We start from the raw sequence: 22,902 nt of genomic DNA on the forward strand, positions 1-22,902 counted from the left end.
GGTAGCATGTCAAGGGTTTTTATTAGAGTCTGGATTAAAAAACTCGACTCCAGTTGAGGGAGAGCTGTGGCTCCTCTGGGCCAGGGCGGTTCTCCAGCACTGGACGTCCCTGCCAACAGTGCCAGGAGTGGCTCCCTGGGCTTGTCACAGTCACAGACATATGCAGGGCACCCCTTCTCCCGAGTACAGTAGTGAGCAGCACAGGGGCCTGCTCTGCTCACCCCTTGCTCAGTTCTGGTCCTGGGTGGGACTGGGCAAAGTCAGGCCCCCACCCATGCTGGCCCTCCTTCTGCCAGGGCCCCTACTGCTGGTCACGGCTGCAGCAGCCCGCCATGGGGGTGGGGGGCAGTGCCTTCTCCGCAGCTTTGGGCCAGGCTCAGGTGTGGGGGGCAGGTGGCCCCAGCCTGACCCTTCCCAGCCAGCACCACAGCCTGGAGGGGGCAGAAGGGGGTGCTGCCCACAAAGACAGCACAGCTGCAGCTGGTCCTGAGCAGAGGCCTTTAACATGCTGTTCTGGCTCTCACCACAGGAACGTTAAAAACGCCGGGGAGGTGGGTGGCCGCCCAGCAACCCCTGGCTTCCGGGAAACGTGGGTGCCTTGGTGCTGGTGCTTCCTTTTGGCGACACCACATGGCCAGTGTGCCCCAGGTGTCCAGGCCCAGCTCACTCGGCCCGTGCACTCGGGAGCAGGGTCTGGCTGCCCTCAAGCCCAGCTCTCTCAGCCTTCAGCCACTGCATCTTCTGCTGGTGCTGCTGGATGGCATCCTGGACCCGGGCATCCATCATGGCCTCGGTGAGGACCCCGTCCTCAGAGGCGTATGCCATGGCCTAGTAGGGAAAGAGTGCTGAAGGAGAGCACCAGAGGGGCTGCCTGTACAGAAAAGGGTCCCCCAGCCTCAGGCTTTTGGGGCCCACCCTGTAGGGAAGACCCCCATCACTGCCACCTGCTCCCCCCAGGCCCCATGAGCCCATTTCCTGGAGATGCCCTCCAGAACCAGAAGCCCCTGCGGGGGGGGAAGGTGGCATGAAGCCTGGGACTCCGAGTCCACCAGAAGGATGGCCGACCAGCACACACGTGTGGTCATAGGCAAATCCACAGCCCAGAGTGGCTGCCATCCCTGCAATGTTCATGGCCCTGCCTGTGTCCTGGCCAGCACCAGGCTGCCTTCTTGCCCTGTAAGGTTTCAAGGACTTCCTAAAAGCAGAAAGCCTGAGGCCAGCAGTCAAGAAGCAGCCCAGCACTGCCCATCCCACCCCCTTGGACCAGGAGGACCCTGCCTTTATGGGCCAGGGCACAGAAAGCAGACAGACCAGAGGCCATTCGGGGGTAGGTCCATTCTGACACAGAGGGCAGGGACCCAGGCTGAGAGCTCCCCAGGAGCGCCAGCAATACTGACTGGGTCAGACAGTGGACCTGCCACGCCAGACTGCCCCTGAACACGTACCACCTGCCCTCCACCAGGAACTGCCTCTCACAGGGCCCCCACCGTCTGCAAAGTCCTCCCAGAACCGTGGGGGGCTGAAAGCCAGGCCCTGCCTAGGAATCCCAGCCCCGAACTTGGGCGGGCATATGGGTGGAGGTGCCTAAGTTTTACTAATCAGGCCCCGTACTGTCCACATCTCCTTGGCTGCCAGGCACGTCACCTGTGGCCAGGCCACCACTCCTCCCAGATGACTCAGTGCCCCACGTAACTCCTGTCACTCAGCCTATCACTCTGACAGAGGCTGGACAGCACCCAGGGTCCACCAAGCGGGGGGCCTAAGCCAGGCCTAAGCGACCTAAGCGGCCTCGGCCCATGGTGGGCACTGTGAAGGGGTTCCCACCATCTAAGATAAGTCAGCTGCTTTGCTCACACAGACTGGCCCCGTCCTCAGGACATGGCCGTCCTCAGTGCTGGCCAAGGCCGTGGAGAGAGGGCTGCCCCGCCACCTCCTGTGAGGAGCACGTGGCTCTGAAAAACAGCGGGGAGGGGCCCCCACAGGTAGCACCCAGCAGAGGGGCCCGTGTGGGTCAGGGTCTGGGCTTTCCTGGCAGAGAGGGGTGGGTAGATGGAATGCAGCTGCTCCTTCTGGAATCCCAGAGTATTCACAGAGACGTCTACCCGTGGAGGGTAGGGGGTGGACTCAGTCACGCACTTCCAAATACATTAGGAAAAGGGGGAAAGTAGTGGCTTTGCCAAGGAGAAACCTGGCAGCCACCACCTTAACCAGGTGATCCAGGCCAACATCCCTGCGACGTTGTGTGGACAGCAGGTTCCCCCGATATGATATGACTGGAGGAGCACCTGACCTCTGGGGTTTCCCTGAAACCCACAGTCTAATCATGAGGATAACATGAAACAAACCCAGAGGGACATTCTACATGACACCTGACCAGCAGTCCTCAAAACTGCCAGGATCATAAAAACAAGGGACATGTGAGGAACTGTCATAGCCTGGAGCAGCCTGCAGAGAGGCCGTGACTCAGTGTCATGGGGTGTCCTGGGTGGGCTCCTGGGGCCAGATCAAGCCCAAGGGAGAGTCAGTGGTGATGTGGCAAATGTGCCTTGGGGTGAGATGTTCACAGCACGGCAAGGGAGGAAGAGCGGTGCGTGAGAGCTCCCTGTGCCAGCACTGCACGTTTCCTGGGAACTGAAACGATTTAAAAATATTTTAAAATTTTATTAAAAAAAAAAAACCAGCCCTGGACCTGATGGCTTCACTGGTGAATTCTACCAAATGCTTTAATAAGAATTAACACCAGACCTTCTCAAACTCTTCCAAAAAACTGAACAGGAAGGAACACTTCCTAACTCATCTATAAGCAAAACCCTGATACCAAAACCAGACAAAACACCACAAGGAAACTACAAGTCAATACCCCTATGGACACTGACCCAACAAAATACTTTAGCCATGCAAATTCAGCAGCATATGAAGAGGACTACACACCACGACCAGGTGGGATTTATTCTTGGAATGCAAGGATGGTTCCACACAGGAAAATCAGTCAGTGGAATACATCACACTAACAGAACGAAGGACAAAACCACACAATCATCTCAACTGATGCAGAAAAAGCATTTGGCAAAATTCATGATGAAAACATTCAATAAACTAGGAATAGAAGGAAATTTCCTCAACATGATGAAGACCATATATATGAAAACCCCACAGCAAATATCATCCCTATGGTGAGAGACTGAAAGCTTTTCCTCCAAGATCAGGAACAAGACAAGGTTGCCCACTCTCACTCCTATTCAACAGAGGACCTGAAGTTCTAGCCAGAGCAGTTAGGCAAGAAAAAGAAATAAAGGCATCCACAGTGGAAAGGAAGAAGTAAAGTTATCTGTTTGGAGGTGATATGATTCGATATGTAGTAAATCCTAAAGACTTCCTCCAAAAATGTTAGAAGTAATACATTAAGCAAAGTCGTGAATAGAAAATTAACACACAAAAATCACTTATGTTTCTATATAGTAACAATGAACAATCCAGAAAGGAAATTAAGAAAACAATTTCATTTCCAATAGCATCAAAAAGAATAAAATACTTAGAAATTAACTAAGGAGGTGAAAGACTTGTATGCTGAAAACTACAAAATATTGCTGAAAGAAATTAAAGATACTAAAATATAGAAAGATGTCTGTGTGCATACACTGGAGACTTAATATTGTTATGATGTCAATACTACCCAAAGCAATCTACAGACTCAATGCAATCCCTAGCAAAATTTCAATGATTTTTTTGGGGGCAGAAATAGAAAACTCCATCCCAAAATTCACAAGGAACCTCAAGGGACCCTAAATAGCCAAAATAATCTAGAAAAAGACCAGAGTTGGAGATCTCACACTTCCTGATTTCAAAACTTACCACAAAGCTACAGTAATCACATCAGTGTGGCACTGGCATAAAGACAGACATACAGACCACTGGAATAGAATACAGAGCCCACAAATAAACCCTCACACACATGGTTTCCAGCAAGGGTGCCAAGACCCATCAGTGGGGAAAGGACAGTATTTTCAACAAACGGTGCTGGGAAAACTGGATGTCCATGTGCAAATGAATGAAGCTAGACTCCTACCTCACACCACGTACAAAAATGAACTCAAAATGGATCACATACCTAAGTGTAACACTTCAAACTATAAAACCCCTAGAAGAAAACACAGGGGAAAAGCTTCCAGACACTGGATTTGGCAAGAATTTCTTGGCTACGACACCAAAAGCACGGAGGAAAAAAATAGATAAATTGCAATTCATCAAAATTAAAAACTTTTGTGCATCAAAGGAAACTAAAAAAGGCAACCCACAGAATGGGAGAAAATATTTGCAAATCATGTCTGATAAAGGATCAATGTCCAGAATATATAAAGAATGCGTAAAACTCAACAACAAAAAACAACCCAACTCAAAAATGGGCAAAGGACTTGAATAGACATTTCTCCAAGAAGACATACCATGGCCAGTAAGCCCGTGAAAAGATGCTCAGCATCACTGACCATCAGGGGAACACAATCAAAACTGCAATGAGACACAATCTCACACCCACCAGAATGGCCACTGTTCAGCAAGTATAAAACAACACACGTTAGGGAAGATGTGAGAAAGTGGACCCTTGTGCGTTGCTGGTGGGAATGTAAAATGGCGCAGCCACTGTGGAAAGCACTATGGCAGTTCCTCAAAAAACTAAACATAGAATTACCAAATGACCCAGCAGTCCTACTTCTGGTTACACATTCAAAGGAACTGAAAGCAGGGTCTTGAAGAGATACTCGTATACCCACGTCATAGCAGGGTTATTCACAATCACCAAAAGGTGGAAGCAACGCAGGTATCCATCAACGGATGAAGGGATTAACAAAATGTGATATATCCACACAACAGATTATTGTTCAGCCTTAAAAAAGGAAGGAATTCTGACACATGCTACATGGATAGACCTTGAGAACATTATGCTAAATGAAATTAAGCCAGTTACAAAAGGACAAATATTGTCTGATTCCACTCATATGAAGTCCCTTGAGTTGTCAAATTCATACAGAAAGTAGAATGGAGGTTGCCGGGGCGGGGGGCCGGGGAATGAGGAGTTGGTCTTTAATGGGGACAGAGTTTTAGTCTGGGAGGATAAAAAAGACCTGGAGATGCATGGTGGTGATGCTTGCACAACAATGTGAGTGTGCTTAATACCAGTGAGCTGTACACTTAAAAGTGGTTAAGAGGGAGCCAGCCCCAGTGACCCAGTGGTTAAGTTCAGCGCACTTGGCTTAGGTGGGCCAGGTTCCGTTCCCAGGTGTGGACCTACACCACGTCAGTGGCCATGCTGTGGCAACTCACATACAAAACAGAAGACGACTGACACAGATGTTAGCTCAGGGTGAATCTTCCTCACCAAAAAAAGAAAAAGGTTACGATGGTAAATTCTATGTTAAAGAAAAACAAAAGGCAGCAAATCCCCACGACAGGTAGCCCGGGTGGTAAGAGGCACGGACTCACGTTGACAAAACCACTGCCCCGGAACGAAAGCTGCAGCAGGTCCATGCAGTGCACCACAGAGGGCTTCAGGGCACACGTGCAGAGAGGCAGCCTGCTCTGCAGCCTGGAGGGAGGGGCAGCCACAGCACCCAGCTCTGCGCCCTGCAGCTGGACACAAAGGGAGAGGGGCCGACGGAGACAACCGCACTCCTCCTGTGATGGCGGCTCCTCCTCTCTGCATCTCGCTCTCCTCTCCCAGGAGAGGGGAGGACTAACAGACAGGCCTTGGGCTGACCAATCAGTGACTGGACACATCCTGGCGTGAGCCTATCCTAAAAGCCAGGACATCCGATCTAGAGCGTTCGCAGACAGAGCAGACAAACCCAAGCGCCAGCAGCCCCCGCCCGGCAAGGAGCCGGGAGGAGACCCGAGGCCACTTATCGGGTCAGGGCTCTTCCTGGTTGTCATCTCCTCTGCCCTCCCATGAGCCCACAGACGTCTCTCGGGGTGCTCCATGTCTGACCCAGGCTGTGTCCCCCTGGCCCTCCCACCCATCTGCAGAGTCACCTGAGTCAACCGCCCTGGGCCCCAGCTTGGAACAAAGTCTAGAGGTTCCCTAGACCTCGAGCGTGGGCCTGTGGGACTGTGACGCCCGCATGACATGTGGCTCATTTCCAGAGAACGCCTCGAGTTCAGAGAACCCATCTGATCTGGAGTAAAACACGATGAGGTGGGCCACAATATGCAAAGCCACTGACAGCCTGGCCCCATCCTCCCCACTGTGGGGGTGGAGTCAGGGGGTGGCTGGAAAGCAGGACAGCACATCACACCTGGTGCCAAAAACCCTTCGGCAGAGACACCCCAGGGAGGGAGGTGCCAGCACGCACTGCCTTCAAATGTCTCTGAGGGTCTCGGGATGAGACCTGCAGGACGCCTGTCCCCAACTCACCTGCCACGCCACAGCAAGCTGGGAGATCTCACGGCCCGACATGCCCTCCGTCAGTCGTGCAATCTCTGAGCACTTCTTCCCATAGTCAAACTGGGCCAGCTTCAGGCGCCTGGCAGGGAGGAATGCCTCAGTGATGCCCGGGATGCCCACAGGACCCAGGGGGAGGCCAGAGGCCTGCGAGGGCCCCCAGGCTCCCATAAAGAGGGCGGGCTGGGACGTCTGCCAGGGCGTGTTGGAACCCCAGGCGGTGCATGTGCCACCCTCAGGGTGGGACGCATCCAAATGTCCCTCCTTTTAATGAGGCCAACTCTGCGCCACGTCCACTCTCAGAGCCAGGTTGCCCGTTTGGCCCTTCCTACCCCTCTGGGCATTCCCTTTCCTCCTGGAGCCCAAGGTGGGGTCTAGGCAGCGGCTGTGCAGCAAGGACAGCTTGCTGAGGGACTCTGGGGGCATCTGCAGGGCCAGTCAGGATGTGTGAGAATGGTGGGGCTCCCTGAGCATGCACAGCCCCACTGCCTGCCCCTGGGGGCAGGGACCACGTGCCCTTCACTCCAGCCCTCGCCCAGCGCCCAAACACGGGAGCTGAAATCCCACTAGGGATGAGCTGAAATACGCAACCAGGAAATCAAAGGGTGGAAGACCAGCGCTCCCGAATCAGCATGGCGTCACATCAGCATACACGTGCACCTGGGTCCCTCCCCAATCAGGTCTGGCCAAAGGCCTGTGAGAAACCACTGACACACATGAAAAGGGCCTCAGGAACTGAGACTGTATGGTGTGTGGGCTGCCTGCAGGTTAGGGTGGGCCATGGGGAGGCTGGGGGCCAGAGGAGGCGGCGGCCCAGGTAAGGGAGTTCAAGGGCAGGGGGCAGAGGAGGCGGTGGCCCAGGTAAGGGAGTTCAAGGGCAGGGGGCAGAAGAGGCGGTGGCCCAGGTAAGGGAGTTCAAGGGCAGGGGGCAGAGGAGGCGGTGGCCCAGGTAAGGGAGCTAAGGGCAGGGGGCAGAGGGGCAAGGGGCCCAGGTAAGGGAGCTCAAGGGCAGTGGCAGAGGGGCAGGGGGCTCAGGTAAGGGAGCTCAAGGGCAGTGGCAGAGGGGCAGGGGGCCCAGGTAAGGGAGCTCAAGGGCAGGGGGCAGAGGAGGCGGTGGCCCAGGTAAGGGAGCTAAGGGCAGGGGCAGAGGGGCAGGCGGAGCCGAGTGAGAGGAGCAGCCGGCTGTGTTGCCAGCGACAGGAGGGATTCAGGTCAGCGCTGCAGAGATCTGGGCCCCTGGAGGGGGTTAGAAATAGCCTGGCCCTTGCTGATCTGGAGCAGGATGCACAAAGCGGTGAGTGAGAGGGTGGCCCAGACCGAGTGTGAAGGGCTCCCCATCCCCTGGTGGGCTTTGCAGAGTGGCGGTCCCAGGCTCCTGGAGTCAGGGTTGGCCATGGACAATGGTCAGAGTCTACCTCCAAGACCAACATCGTGGTCCAAGTGAAGCTCAGCGAAATGTCCGGCGATTGGCCACCACAGCCCTCGCCATCGGGGGCCCGAGTGTTTCCTTAAAGGCCTCACGTAGTGAAGGCACTTGTGTAACAAGTGCAAAAGGACAGATACCAGCTAGTCCGTGATGACAGGCTACTGAGTCAACCACCTGGGGGTGGGTAGGACGGAGGCACAGGGGCCGAGTAAGTGGACAGGACAGGGGCCAGCAGAGCCTCCCAAGACAGAGCCCCACGTGAAAGCACTGGGTCAGGACTAGGTACACCGGTGGGAGGAGGTGCTGGCAGGACCCCAATGGGACGGGGTGGGAGCAGCCGAGGGCCATCCAGGACACTTACTGCTTTCCTTCTGTGGCTGGTTTAAGAACATGCTTGTCAAAATACATTCTCACCAGGCGCTCCCGCTCCTCCAGCTGCGGCAGGTCAAAGCTGACCATCTCGTCGATGCGGTCGTTGATGGCCCAGTCAAACTGCTCGGGCTGGTTGCTGGCCAGGACCAGCATGAACCTGTGGCCAACAGAGACGGTGCGAGCTGACCGCCTGCTCACCAAGGACAGGGGCCTCTCAAATCACACAGGGCAATTTTCTAACAGAGTCTATCTGGCAACTTTTTAACCCAGAAAACCTCAGGCAGACCCAGCATTGCTCTCTGCTGTCCATCCCTCCCTCTGACAGTTGTTCCTGCCCCAATTCATGCTTCTCTTCTGACCGATGGCCCAGCCTGATGGGATGGCCACGTACGCCTCGCTGTGCACAGGGATAGGGACCCTGGGGTCCAAGACAAATGTCTGCCCCTCCTCCACTGGAGCCCAGAGATCAGCTGAGTGGAGCTGCCAACTCAGCAGGGACATGGATACGCCTCCCAGGGGTCTGAGGGGGTTGGGAGGTCTCTGCTGGCAGAGCCATAGCGGGCGAGGGCAATGCATCTGAGATGGTGGTAAAAAGATGACCTGCAGGGCTGGGTGCCCCTCAGTGAACAGCAGGCAAGTGACAGAAGAGTAAGACTAAGGATCTGGAAGGCGCCAGTCCATCCCTGGGGCCACCTGCACCCAGGGCACCCGGTGTGGGGGTGACACCACTCAGACATCCCATTTCTGGGGGACAGCCGGAGGTGCCAAGGGCTGGCCGGAAGCCAAGGGCAGTGACCTGTGGACAAGGACTGGCCCTGGCTCTGCTTGAGAGACGCTAGCATATCTTCCCAGTGGTTCCCACAAACACCCCACTGTGCCCCGACTGGCCATTCCTGTTGCATGGGTGCAGGACACAGGATGCCCCAGAGTGGGGACGCTGCCCAGGCACTGTGAGCGATGGGTCAGGTGTGTGCCTGCCCTGTTCCCAGCCCTGTCCTGCAGCAGCCATGTGAGTTCAGGCAGTGCCTCAGTTTCCCTCTGTCAAAGGCTGCTGTGACGGCCATATGGGATGACGTAGGGAGGCGCTCTGCACATGAGTCTCACGCTGGCGGGTGGCCCTCACTTGCTGCTGTGCTGGCCTGTCCGGTGCAGGAACGCATTCAGGGTGGCCCTGAGGTCCTCGCTTATCTTTTCCTGCGGAGAGAAGGCAGCCGGCCTGAGCAGCAGGGCTCTGTAAGCAGCCGAGGGGAAGTCAGATGGAGGCCCCGGAAAGACACAGCCCCTGCTCCTCCAGGAGCAGGAGTACGCCAGCATCTTAATGAACGAATCTAAACTTGAAAACGACTCTGAAAAACACCACACGTACAACTCCTGCTCCTCACACACACAGCTCTTTATGAAGAGAGCGCAGCTGAGGAGCAGGTATGGGTCAGGCCTCAGTCACGAGCTGCAGTGACCTTCCCAGGAAACACGGATGCAGCCCGAGATGACGGGCCTGGCCATGCCTCGCTCTGCTCAAATCACTGGACACGCTGTCTGTGGCCAGCCCAGCCCACCAGGCCAGACAGAGGTTTCCAGAATACTCACGGTCGCTCGCTTCCTGAGGAAGGCGTCTGCTTCATCCACAAAGAGCAGGAGGCTGTGAAGGGGAGGGGTCCGCATGAGGTGTGGGCAGGGCCTGGGGGCAGAGCCTGGCAGAGGCTGCTCAGCACAGGCACCGTCCTGTTGGGACGCCAACGCACCGATCACACTGAGACCCACACCACAAGCTGCCCACAGCAGTCTTGGGGAGCGCGGACCTCAGCCCCAGGCATGCCAAGTGCTGGCGTGCACAGACGATCACTAAACGTACACAACAGCCACACCAGGCGCTAAACTAAGTACCCGGCTGGCAGCCCTTGTCTCAAATGTTTTACAGTCAGAAGCAATGAGAGGTTCCAGTGACGAGCACAGACCACCAGGAACCTGCGCTCGGGTGAATTTTTCCCTCAGACCCCCGGCCCCAAATGCTGCCAGACAGCAGAGGCTGCTCTGGCCTCAGGTATGACCGTGGGGACAGGTTGCAGGGGAGTCACTGACGCCCTGCCCAGCAGGAGCCCACTCACCCTCGCCGGCTGGTGCTGGCCCAGTCGAAGACCTTGTGCACAGCAGTCACGCCGTCCCGCCCCATGGGGGCCACGTCCCCGCCTGTCATGATGGCGTAGTCCATGCCAGAGTGCAGCGCTAGTTTCTGGAAGAAAGGGCGGACAGGGAAAAGGCAGCATGCTCTTCGCTTCCTCCCTTTTAAAGCCTGTGGGTTCGCCCTCTGCCCTCACCCACTGCTTGAAGCACTGGGGGCTGGCTGTGTGTGCAGATGCCCCTCGCCTGAACAGCTGGGGAGGGGCTGCCCTCCCACGTGGCCCTGATGCCCAGCCCCAAGAGCCTCAGCTGTAGCCTCTGCCCACCCACCCCACTACTGGCGGGTGAGACTCCTGCAGGACCCCAGCCCCACCTGCGCAGCCACCTGCCCTCACCTTGGCAAAGAGCGTCTTGCCAGTCCCTGGAGGCCCGTACATCAGAATGTTCCTGTACAGGCTCCTGTTCTTCTTGGTGTTCCTTGTCGCGATGGCGATGTCCCGCACACGCGCCTCCAGGCTGGGCTGCCAGGGGACACGGCAGTTTGTGAGATGCCCTGCTGCTGAGTCTGACCCTCCTGGGCCAGCACAAGAGGCAGCCCACCCCAGGCTGTGGCTCAGATGGGTAATTCCACCCCAGCCCCGAAACAGCAGCGCCACTCACACTGAGGACGACGCCCTCCAACGCATCCTGAGGCTTACTGAGGAGCCGCCTGCTGACCTGCGGGGGGACGGGCAGGGTCATCGGCAGAGCCCATGGCACAGCCACCAAGTGCTGGGAACAGCTGGCTTGCCACGTGGAAACACCACCGCCACAGACCTCGCACTCAAGGATACAGAGGACCGGGCCCTGCTTCAGAATGCTGGCAGATGAGGCCGTCTGTGTTACTGGGCTGGGTGACCCACAGGTTCTTTACTGACCCTTTCCTCAATCACCCGCAGCAATTAATAGAGAGGTCCAGCCGCAGACAGTGGGGGACGCGGCAGGAGGGGCACAACAAGGAAAGGGAGGCAGCTGACCCCGAGCTACTTCCAGTGACTTTTACAGGAGTCCAGGAGTGCAAAGAACCCAAAAGCTATGCAGTCCCTCACATCAACAGATGCAAGGGGCACCTGAGCAGATGGGGCGAGGGTCCCCTGAGTCCTGACGAGGACAGCAAAGAGGAAAAAGCCAAAAGCAAATCCCATGTGCAGGAGGCAGCAGAAAGGACTTGTGTCAGTGGGGAAGGACATGTGTCCAGTCTGGCTGTGACCAGAAGGGACTGGGGGACACAGCCCCAGTGAGAATGGGCCCCACACCCACAGCCAGGCCCGTCACCTGCAGCGGGTGCCTCAGTGCCTCCAGCACTGTGATGCGAGAGGTCTCCCTCACCAGGGACGGCTTCCCCAGCCGGGCTTCGATGTACCGCCCGGCGACAGACGTGGCATTCTTGGCGGAGTAGACGCCGACGGCCAGCAGTGTCAGTCCGGCTACCTAGAGCAGGGCAGAAAGGCGGCGAGTGACACCCACTGCCCTGCACCACTCAGCAGTTGACACAGCCACCTGAACCCACCCCGTGCCAAGTGACAGCAGAGCCTCCAACCCCAAATCCCACACCAGCCGACGCTCAACTACACATGATGGCGGAAGATGGTTCCAGACAGCCAAGGTATCAAAAAGCTTATTAAAAACGCCCTTTCGCAGACAGCTACTGGAGAGTGTGTTCCAGCAGGACTAGGGAAGCGACAGGAGCTACAACCGTGAAGAGGCGAAGGGACTCCTGAGCTGATGGGGCACAAAGCACACACCACAGTGGGAGCACAGGCACAGGACACTCAAGCCGGAGCTGCAGTGAAAAGCTCCCAGAACCCACACCAACATCTGAAAACGGAACTAAAACTCTTCCCTACAAAATGAACAGCTCAGCCACCATAGGGGAGCAATGACTGAGACCACACAAACGAGGTTCTTAGGACACCAGACGGCAAAACGAGGGCCAGAGAGGGGCACATGCCAGGAGGTGGTGGGGCCAGGGCTGGCTGTCGGCACCACTGTGACCAGCTGGCTCCTGGGTCTGACTCCAGCAACCCCCTCCGCGTGTCTATCCAGCTTACTTAGAAGGTAGACACTTGACTCAGGTGGACTCTCAGCAGAGTCTGTCAGCAGGCAGGCAGGACTGACCAGCCCACAGGCCGCCCACATGGGCGGGGATTCTGAAGTGAAGACACACGCAAGAGTTTCACCACCACATGCAACATGCAGGCATTGTCTGGACCCTAAGGTGAACAGACTGCCAGCAGCGCTTCTGGGACAGCTGGAGGGACCCAAACGCACGGGGCACTCAGCCCTTGACACGCTTTCACACACTCCACGAGAGAGAAGACGATCAGTGAAACAGATGCCTTGGAATGCTGGTCCCTCCGGGAGGCAGGGGATGGGCACGTGGCCAGTAGATTCTGCTCTGCTTTCTGAGCACTGGACAGTTGTCACAAAAAGGATAAAGAAAACTCCCGTTCAGAGAAGTATTGCAAAACCAAAGGCAAGAAGAGGGAGCGTGCAGGCCCCTGGCCCAGGCAGACACCAGCCTCCCCAGAGGCTCCCAAGGTCTGAGTCTGCAGGGGAGCAGAGCCTGTGGGCAGCACGTGTACCCTCACCGTCAACTGCCTCAGCTGGCCTGTTCTCTCAGCTCCCGCGTCCCTCTCTGTGACCCTGTTGACCCAGGATCCTGCTCTGATGTGCGCAGGGGCCAGAGTCCTAGCTGAGGGCACCTGGGAGGAGGGTGCTGACCTTCCGGAACCCAGACACAGGGAGAGGCCTGCATTCACGTCCCAGGTGGGGCCGACCCATGTCCCAGTCAGAAGAGCAAGGAGACTGGGCAGTGTGGGGTGCAGAGGGAGCAGAATCTCAGCCATAGAGAAGGGGACCCACACTAGCTCCTCGTTCAGAGGTCCCACCACCTGGCGGTCTCTGCTCAGACCACCTCAGGGCCCTCCAACCACCCACAGACAAGGTCACGTCCCAAGAGTGGGACACAGGGTCATAAGGAAAACGTGGGCCATCAAGTAGACAGTGAAAAGCTGCCTCCTCCACAGGCATGGTAAGCAAAGCTCTAGCACCAGGAACTTGGTTTTTCTTGTGGTTTATCAGCCTATTTTTTTTGCTGAGGAAGATTCACCCGGAGCTAACATCTATTGCCAATCTTCCTCTTTTTGCATGTGAGCCACCTGGCACAGCACGGCCACTGACAAGTAGTGTAGGTCTGCACCCAGGCACCGAAGCCAGCTGCCAAAACAGAAGGTGCCGAACTTAACCCCTAGGCCACCAGGGCTGGCTCTACCAGCCTCTTTAAATCCCTTCCTTTGTTTGCCACAACGCGCAGGACCCAAGGGCGTCCTGAGGTTCTAACCAGAGGCACAACCTGACTGCATGAGCGCTTTTCTCTGCAACTTTCCACTCGAAGTGTAAACACTCTGAAGCTGAGGCCACTCACTGCAGGGCTGCCACAGCGGCTTGGAGATGACCAGGCTGTGGGCCGCGTGAGGCTTGGCCCCACTAAAAAAAGTGAAACTTTATTCCAGGAAAACAAGGTTAACACCAAACCACTAATTCCTGTAAAAAAACAAGTAAGCAAACAGCGCCAGCCTCATCAGATGACTGCTCTCCTCATCACGGCCGAGGCAGCCACGTTTGCAGACTCCTCTCCAGGACGCGTGTCCCCTGGCACTGCCCAGCGCACAGCACACACCGAGCACCTCCCGTGTGCTGGGCCAGGGCAGCAACGACGTGGAGGGAGCAGTGCGGAGTCCCAAGGTGGGGATGGTCAAAGAGGAGGGTCAGGCAGAGGTGAGCATGCGGGAGGGCCTGGAAGGCTCAAGGCAGGGCTCGGACCCCGCACAGCACAGCCACGCCCACATAAGCTCTGTCCTCTCACACCTGGACATGTGCCCCTACCCGGACCTGCTCAGGGAGGACACAGGAGCCAAAGCCCCAGCTGTGCCCAACAAGCAGCCCTGACCCAAGCCCAGGTCTGCCTCCTGCACGAGTCCCGGTCCGAGCAGGGGTGCCTGGGGGAGGCAGGACAGGGTCAGTTGGGAGGAAGCTGCAGGCCTGCAGTTCACTGCATGAAGCAGGGCGCAAAGGAGGGAGTGGAAGGATGTGGCCAGGGCTTAGAGCCAGCACCCAACTCCAGGCGGCCCAGCTCAGACGCCAGAGAGAAACTGCTGAGTTGCCCACCCCGCTGGCCATAGGCCGGATTCCCTGGACCCACTTTCAGCAGGGCCTCCACTATGACCCACTGCTCCAAGGGCAGGGGGCCCCTGAGCATTGTTCGAAACTTGTTTCAGAAGAATGTGACAGGAATCCTTGCTCAGCCCCGTCACCGGCCCAAGCTGGGTGGCTCCAAGGGGCCATGTTATGAACCAGCAGTCTGACCAGCTCCAAGTTCCCTGGACTGGAGCCCTGGCCCTGCCAGGACCATCAAGTGCCTGCTTCTCTGGAGGCTCAGTCTGATCCACCCCTCACTGTCCCCGGTGAGGCTGGAGCTACATCCAGAGCAGGACATTTGTGGAAAAGGCCCCAGGAACAGGGGGCCCCGGACACCTGGCCGTGTTTCCTTGGGGCATGGCCGCTGCGCTAAGGATCAGCACTTCACTGTCAGGCCCTCGCTAAGGTGTCAGTCCCACACGAGTGAGTGCTGAGCCACGCTCCTCAGCCTGGAACAGCGCAGGCACAGAGCCGAGCGCAGGCACAGAGCCGAGCGCAGGCCCTACCTGTGGAGGCTTCAGGAACTAGTTCTAGCCAACACTCCCCGCCCTGTGTGCTGAGTAGCCCCACGGCACAGGGCACAGATCACTGGGCTTCCAGAATGTGAGACTGCCCGATGGCCTTGGTGGGCTGACCTCTTCTTCCCCCTGAAGGGGGGGACCCTCCCAGAAGCTCAGTTGGAAAGGCGCACCCCGCATGTCTCCCAGACCCCATGGGGTCTCAGCTGGTCCCACTGCCAAAGCCCCGGACAGGTCCCCATTCACACTTTCTAAAAGACGGGGCCGCTAAGGAAAGTGGGGAATGAAGCTCTAGCATCCCCTTCCCACGTCTTCCTTCCAGCCAGAAAGTTAGAAACTTTTTAAAAAAAGGGTTTTGACACTTTTTACTGAATGCTGCCACGGCCAACACCAAATGATTCCACGTGCCCCAAACCAGAGGCCCCACCTGTCCAGCTTCCTAGGAGAGGGGAGCAGGAGGGAGCAGCAGCGCAATTCCTAAACCACAGGCTTTCTTGGCGCACCCCATCTGCAGACTCACACCACCCAAGATAGGGACGAGGCCCAGAGGGGGCCCTGGCACAGACTGTGGGGAAGATGTGGCAGTGGCATTTACCGTGGCTGTCACTTTGTCCCAGTCTGTCACAAAGGCACGGAATCCTTCACCGAACAGGGTGCCAGCTGTCCTGTAGAGGAAGCAGGGACATGACCTGGAGGGCAACGGACCTGGGCACGGGGCTAGGGAAAGGGCAAGGGGTCCGAGAAGCAGTCTTCCCTGCCTGGGACAGGGGATGGAGGCCATCAAGCCACTGAGGGCTCCAGTGGATGCCCACCAGGGACACGGCCTTACCTGATGGACTCCAAGATGGTCTGGCGGTGCTCAGCAGCCTTCAAGCGGATCTGCTCACGGATGATGTCTGCGTTCTCACGCTCGGCCTTGGCCCGGGCACGTGCCTCAGCCTCCACCCTCAGCATCTCGTTCTTGTGCCGCAGCTCCATCTCCCGCTCCACAGTGGCTGCCAGGATGAGGCAGGAGAGTGGCACTCGGCTCCCAGCCCTGTGGCCTGGCTGCCTCTCTGCCCACTGTGGACCACCCCCCAAGCCGGGCCCCTCCAGTAGATGGCTCTCCATGAGGAGTCCTGAGTTCAGACCCCGAGGCCGAGGCAACCCTTCTCATAGGACAGGAACTCACGTGGGACCCTGGGGTTGCCTGGCTGCAGATGAAGAGTGGGCCCCAGAATGCCAGCCCGCCCTGGTTTCTGTTGTGAAGCCCCGGCTGCAGCATGCAGAGCCCCCAGCATGGGTCTCACAAAGCACACAGATTAAGCGCCTGAAGCCGCGCCTTCCCATGCCTACAGCCCGTGCACCCCGCTGGCCCTTCTCAAGCTGCCGCCTCCTAGGCAGGCTCCAAGGACACAGCCCCAGGCGGAGCTCACAGCCCTACCTCGTCGTATGGCCTCCTGCTTCTGCACGGACTCCTCCTGCTTCCGCAAGTTCTCCTCATTGAGAAGTTGCTGACAAGAAACCACAAAAAACAGGCAAAAGCTTTCAGAAGTAAGAAACAGCCAACATGGCTCTGACAGGGCAGCTGCTCGGCCTGAGGGGACACTTCCGCCACCCCAGAGGCTCTGACCTTCCCAGGGGCAGGCACCCCAGGGCGCAAATGCTCCACAGCCCGATGCAGGCGGGGCTGAACTGCCCGGGACACGCATGTGCCTCAGGGCTGGGTTCAAAAGCCCCTGCCCCCAGGAGAGCTTGGCCGCAGGGCAGACCTCTGGGTGCTCCCCCGGCCCCCCAATGACTGTCCTCACAGAGCTCTGTTTTCCACTGTAAGACCCACAACTCTTGAACATCCACCACGAACTCATCACAGCCAGGGTCCTAGTCAGGCCTCAACTGGGAGAGAGCTCAGAGTGGCCGGAGCATGGAGGCACGTGCATCCTGTGTGCGTGTGCAGGCATGGGAGCAGAGCTTCCCAGGACCCAGAGCCTGCCGCACCGGACTTGGGCCACCCACCTGCCCAGCAGAGGCCATGCTCTTGGGGAGCACGCAGGTGCCAAGCTCACCTGCTGCCTCAGCTGGTCCTCATAGCGCTGCCGTGCCAGCTTGTCCTGGTACTGGGCCCTCTGGGGAGGGAGAGAACAGCATGAACACAGCTCAGCTGGAGAGGCTGGTGGACGGGCCTGGAACCAATGTCTGGACCCCGACGCCACTGGGCACTAGGACCTCAGATGAGCCCCCCAGCTCCACCTGCTGAGTTAGTGAGCACAGTCACACATACACGGGATCCATGTCACGCTGAGTGCTGAGGAATCCACAGGCCTCAGATGTTTGCACAAGGTCATCCCAAGGCCTTGACGGGTCAATAACAGACCCAGACTGCATCTGGGGCCACGGTGCGCCCCATCCTCGTCACCCAGGCCTCCCTGTGCCCACGTGGCCCTTACCGCCTGGTGCTGCCGCGTCTCCTCGTTCAGAGTCTTCCTCCGTTCCTCAGCCTGCACACGGATCTGCTCGCTCTTCAGCTGCTCCACAGCGGCCTCATACTCCTATAGCACAGACCAGCTGCTGCAACCCCAGAGCCTGGCAAGGCCTCACACTCAGGACTTCGAGCTCAGGGTTCAGGCCACCTCTACAACCCTCTCCCGTATCCCATGTGGGCCCTGAAGGGGCTGGAAAGGTCTGGGCAGGGTGGGACGTGCTTCCAGAAGACACAGCCTGGACCAGCACCTCCACAGGCCCATTGCATCTCAGCTACACCCGCACCAAGGTCCAGGAGGACCCAGACCCGCAAGCAGCAAGAAGCGCCAGGAAAATGGACAGGGTTGGACTCCAGAGGATGAGACAGTCTCCTAGGGGGCCTGTCACTCCCCTCTCTGACACTGTTTCCAAAGTGGCTTATGTCAGGTGCTCACTTTTTGACTAGGTTTTATGACAGCCAAGGATGGAGTGCAGAGCACAGGCCTTTTCTAGGCTCGCTATGAGAGTATAAGAAACCAGGGGAGAACCCGCCCAGGGAGACCAGCCCATCCTCACCCACGCCCGCCCTTCCAGGTGGTTCTGCTGTGGAAACTGGGGCCACACGCCAGCGCCTGTCTCTGACTGCTCCCTGCTTCCCTGCAAACCAGGAGCTAGAAAGCAAACGCGGGATGGAGGCGTCCGCGCAGCCGCGGCTCTCAGGCACTTCTCATCCCAGGACCCTTCTGTGGCCAAGGGGACGCAGACCACCCCGGCGAGCATCCCACCCTCCACTCACTTTGAGCTTGGACTGCTGCTCCAGCTGTAATGTCTGCTCCTGCATCTGCGCGAGACTCAGTGCCTCCTTGGCATGTCCTGCAGAAGACGGGAGGGCGGTGTCAGGGCAGCAGGCACAGGGCCTTGTTCATGCGCTCAAGCCAAGGGGCTGTCAGGGAGACCACGGCTCCCCTCAACCTCAAAGTGCATGTGCCCACCCTCATTCCAGGTCAGACCCTGCTCGGTGACCCCTCTCTCCAAAGGCTCCCTTCTCCTCACCTTTGTCTGCTCTATCCCCAACAGAAGGGTGGCCCATGCCCCTCGAGAGGAGGGCCAACATGGCAGCTGTTTCCCAACTAAACAAGAAGCAAGCCCGTGGCCAGAATGTCCTTTATTTTCCATGCACGTACGTTCTCTTAAGTCTTAATTAATCTTAATTAATTCTTAAGTCATCATTGATCTACTACCAAGCTTAAGAAGTAAATGGGGGGGCCAGCCCAGTGGCGCAGCAGTTAAGCTTGCACGTTCCGCTTTGGTGGCCCAGGGTTCACTGGTTCGGATCCTGGGTGTAGACATGGCACCGCTTGGCAAGCCATGCTGTGGCAGGCGTCCCACATATAAAATAGAGGAAGATGGGCACGGATGTTAGCTCAGGGCCAGTCTTCCTCAGCAAAAAGAGGAGGATTGGCGGCAAATGTTAGCTCAGGGCTAATCTTCCTCAAAAAGAAAAAAAAAGTAAATGGGAATTAAATCAGAAGGAAGACAAAGCGTGCAGGGTGATGGCTCTTCACAGAGCGTGTGCCATAAACATCTTCTACATGTATTCTGCTCATAAGGCAGGATCCATATCTGTCTGTGTTTGGGACTTCTGGTACTCTCCTGAAGCCTACGCATCAGGTCTCTCAAATGTCTGTCTGATGACACGGTTCTCCCGTGCACACTATTCACCAGAGAAGTCTTCTAACAGGTGAGCGTGCGGGAGGAAGGCAGGCCGTGAGCCACTGTCCTGACTCTGCAATGGCCCTAGCTGGCTCCCTTTGCTTCCCACACGTCCATCCTTCTATCCTCCATGACCCATCTTACTTTTTGAAGCCTTCAAAGTCAGCTGCAGACCCTAGTACCCGTCACCCCCAAAACGGAGCAAACATCGTTACCTAGAGCATCACATCTGATTACAGTTCTGGGTTTTTCTTTTCGGAGTTAAACTGCTGCTCTAAGCACAACCCACACCTTTAGACAAGAGTGGCAGGAGCTCTGTGTTTGGATGGTCTGCTGGGGTATGCGGTCTGGCATGAACACAGCATCAAAGCTTGGGAAGGGCCCTCAGAGCTGGTCAGGATGGGGCTGCTGCGGTCTCCTAGAGCCCTACTGCAAAGCTCTCCCCTGGGTCTCTGGTGATCGGAGGCACAGATGGCATAAGGAAGGCACCAGAGTCCCACCCCCTTCATTGGTGAGCTTGGAAAGCCATGAGGTCAAGGGCTGAGCAGACCCGGGGAGCCCCTGTAACAGCTCACTCAGACTGAGTGGAAGCGGAGATCACAACAGATAGGAACACGGGTGTCACAGGCCAACAACACTGGGACTGAATCCCAGCTGTGCTGTTTATTCACAACGTGACCTTTGGCAAGGCAGGTTAAACTCTCTGAGTGCCTCACCTGAAATGGAGCGGGGTTCTCTCTCTCCCTGAGAAAGAGAGAACTCTTGGAGGAGTGAAATGAGAGCAAGCAGGTAAACTGCTCAGCATGAGGCCTGGCACCACATGCCCACTAATCACAAGCTAGGATTTCAACACCAGCAACAGTAACTCTTCACCTTGAAATCATCCTGTACCAGGAAACATGCTTCCAAACCATTAATTAGCACCTGTTACAGGCAAGGTGCTCTTTTAGGCACCTGCCTTCCTGGAGTGTACAGGCAAGTGGACTGGGGCACACAGACTGCTCAAGGCCAAATGTCCTGCTCTGGCCTCCCAGGAGGGCCCAGGAGACAAGGCAGCATCAGGCTGGGCCTTGAAGGATAGAAGGTGGTCACACTGTGGGAAGCAGCTGAGGCCATCTCTGGACGGCCTGGAGAGAGCAGGGAGGTCGAACAAGAGCAGGCTCAGACCAGCCTTGGCAGGCACTGCTGCCTGTGAGCTGCAGCATCCGGAGAAGACAGACTTACAGAGGGGCTATCGGGCAGAGGGGCACGAGGCACCCTGGGAAGAAGGGTGTGAGGCTAGGAAGGGGTGGCACACGAGGGCAACGCCTCTCCCACTGGCCAGCAGTAAGGCCAGGAAGGACGGCAGGGACAAAAATGAAGTAGAGTCCACACCTGGGACAGAGTCATCGGATGTGGAGACTAATGGGAGGACTGATGAGGGGACTATAACTCCAGGCAGTGGCCTCTGGGGACTCTGCAAGAGATGCTACTTGGTGGGGAAATGAGGGCTTGGTCATAGGAGAGTAGAGGCCAGAGCCCTGGGGACCCAGGTGGAGAATGTTCCAGAGCAGGAGCTCTGGGCGGCCCGTACAAGAGATCTGGGAGCAATTCAGAGGCACAAGTAGCCAGGAAGGAGAAGCTGCTCCTCTCAGACATGCCCAAGGCTATTCACCCAGGCTGTACAACTGCATGGGGCTGGGGGGCCAACAGTGAGGGTTCAGCTTCCAAAAGCAGGAAAACATTGAAATTCTGAGCATGGCGAGAGGCTGAAGTCCCACAGGTGCTGGGGCAGAGAGGTGTCTGCTGATGAAACCTTTAACAAGAAGTCACACCATGTGTCAAAAACCTACCATCATGTGAGGTGCCTTGAAGCCCATCCACTGTTTCTCAGCCCAACCTGATGATTAAGATTATCTAGGGGCCGGCCCACTGGGGCAGTGGTTAAGCGCCCATGTTCCACTTGGGTGGCCCGGGGTTCTCCTGTTCGGATCCCAGATGCGGACATGGCACCGCTTGGCACACCATGCTGTGGTAGGCACCCCACGTATACAGTAGAGGAAGATGGGCATGGATGTTAGCTCACGGTCAGTCTTCCTCAGCAAAAAAGAGGATTGGCAGCAGTTAACTCAGGGCTAATCTTCCTCAAAAAAAAAAATTTTTTTTAAATTAAGATTATCTACAAAACTTAATACAGAGTCGGGGGGGAGGGGGGTTCCAGCCAGGCCTAAGGAAGCAGGCTGTTCTGGGCCCAGACCCAAATATCTAAACGTTTTGAATGTCCCCTGGGCATCTGAGAGCCACGCAGGCCCAGCGGCCTTCACCCAGGATGCTCCTTAGCCCCCAGGTGAAGGGCAGGGATTGAGCCACCAAGTGCCCAGCCTCTCCTTCCTTAATGAGAAAGACTCTGCTTATACCTGTTTACAACGTTTCTCTGTAGGATCTCCTTTGAGAAAACGGCACTTCTGTTTAAATAAAAGCTTAAGAGCTGTTGTATTCTTTCAATCAGTCTTTACTCACCACCTTCTACATTCCAGCCTCTTAAATACAAACTACATTTTCAGACAAATTGTTAAGGCCATAGAAGAGAAGACAGTTAGGAGGAAAAACACGGGCTTCGTAAAAGTCCAGCCACTGCTGATGCCTTGAGGGCCCTGGGTCAGGAAAGTCATCAGGCTAGGCCAGGGCTGTCTGACCTCCTGGTTTACAGACTCGCCTACCTGAACGCCAGCGTTTTCCAATAACATGCAAAGCTGCTATATTTTGCTTAAAACCAATGACCCTCAAACGTGCTTCCCTCCTTAAGTGAAAAACTGCTAGCAGCCACCTACAAACGGACCCGCTTCCCTACCTCGCCGCACCTAGCCACGCTGTGGCCGTTCCACGTGGAGGTAACAAGAGACGGAAGGAGCTCCGGCACTCTCAGACACCGAAGACAAGGGCCGGCACCTGCTACGTGTAACCTCTGAAAGTCCCCTCTGCACCGGTTTCCCCACCTGAGGAACGCGGGGCAGCTGGGAAGGTGGGATAAGGTAACGGAAGCCCGAACCTCCCCAGACGCAAGGTCGCTTTGGCAGGTTCACTCCTGGAGGCCTGTCTCCTCACTGACCAGCGGGACTGCCGACAGCCACGTGCCGCCTGACCGCTCGGACGACAGAGGGGCTACAGGCCCGATGCGCGCGCAAGCCCAGGCACCCGCGGACCGGCTCTCCGCGGAGAAGCCCCTGCCCCGCCCCGCCGGCGCCGCCACACTCACGCGAGTGCTCCAGCTCGCGCGCCGCCTTGGCCGCGCGCTCCAGGCCCGTCGGGTCGAAGTTGCTCCATTTGTCCTTGGGCGCCGGCCGGTCCCCCGCGCCGCGGTCCCCGCCACCCTCGGCCCCAGGCTGCGCGGGCGGCAGGGACAGCGGCGGCCCCGCGCCTTCGCCCCTGGGGCCTTTGATGCCGAAGAGCCACGACATGGCCCCTGAGCGCCGCGCGCCGCCACAGCAGCCGGGACCTGCGGCCGAGCAGACGCCCGCGGCTCGGAGAAGCCTCCACGCGCCGCCAGCCGGCGGTCAGAGCCACTGCGCAGGCGCGACCCACGCCCCTTCCTCCCGGGCGACGGAAGCGCGCGAGGGCCACGCCTCGCGGCCCTCGTACTGGCCCGGAGGACAGCTACGTCATCA

At 57.3% G+C, this 22,902-nt stretch overlaps 1 protein-coding gene across 4 annotated transcripts; it reads right to left on the reverse strand.

Moving 5' to 3' along the window:
* Nucleotides 1-2: 2 nt before the first annotated feature.
* Nucleotides 3-22,812, reverse strand: LOC106845231 (ATPase family AAA domain-containing protein 3A). Of its 4 annotated transcripts, none has more exons than XR_011503690.1 (17): nucleotides 22,494-22,812; nucleotides 18,342-18,418; nucleotides 17,533-17,634; nucleotides 17,152-17,211; nucleotides 16,530-16,599; nucleotides 15,936-16,101; nucleotides 15,702-15,771; nucleotides 11,664-11,819; nucleotides 11,010-11,066; nucleotides 10,745-10,870; nucleotides 10,337-10,461; nucleotides 9,819-9,870; nucleotides 9,355-9,425; nucleotides 8,221-8,388; nucleotides 6,407-6,515; nucleotides 5,479-5,789; nucleotides 3-828 (listed from the first exon to the last, which is right to left on the reverse strand). XR_011503690.1 is itself a non-coding variant. In XM_014863163.3 (16 exons), the coding sequence occupies exons 1-16, from the start codon at nucleotides 22,693-22,695 to the stop codon at nucleotides 664-666; spliced, it is 1,776 nt and encodes a 591-aa protein (XP_014718649.1). In that variant the 5' UTR covers nucleotides 22,696-22,810; the 3' UTR covers nucleotides 3-663. The 4 variants fall into 4 exon arrangements, 1 of the variants encoding a protein (XP_014718649.1); XR_011503692.1 differs by having other exon boundaries at nucleotides 8,274-8,388; nucleotides 22,494-22,811; XR_011503691.1 differs by lacking the exon at nucleotides 5,479-5,789 and having other exon boundaries at nucleotides 8,274-8,388; nucleotides 22,494-22,811.
* Nucleotides 22,813-22,902: the final 90 nt, after the last annotated feature.

The sequence above is a fragment of the Equus asinus genome, chromosome 5 (assembly GCF_041296235.1).
Source record: "Equus asinus isolate D_3611 breed Donkey chromosome 5, EquAss-T2T_v2, whole genome shotgun sequence".
Lineage (NCBI taxonomy): Eukaryota > Metazoa > Chordata > Mammalia > Perissodactyla > Equidae > Equus > Equus asinus.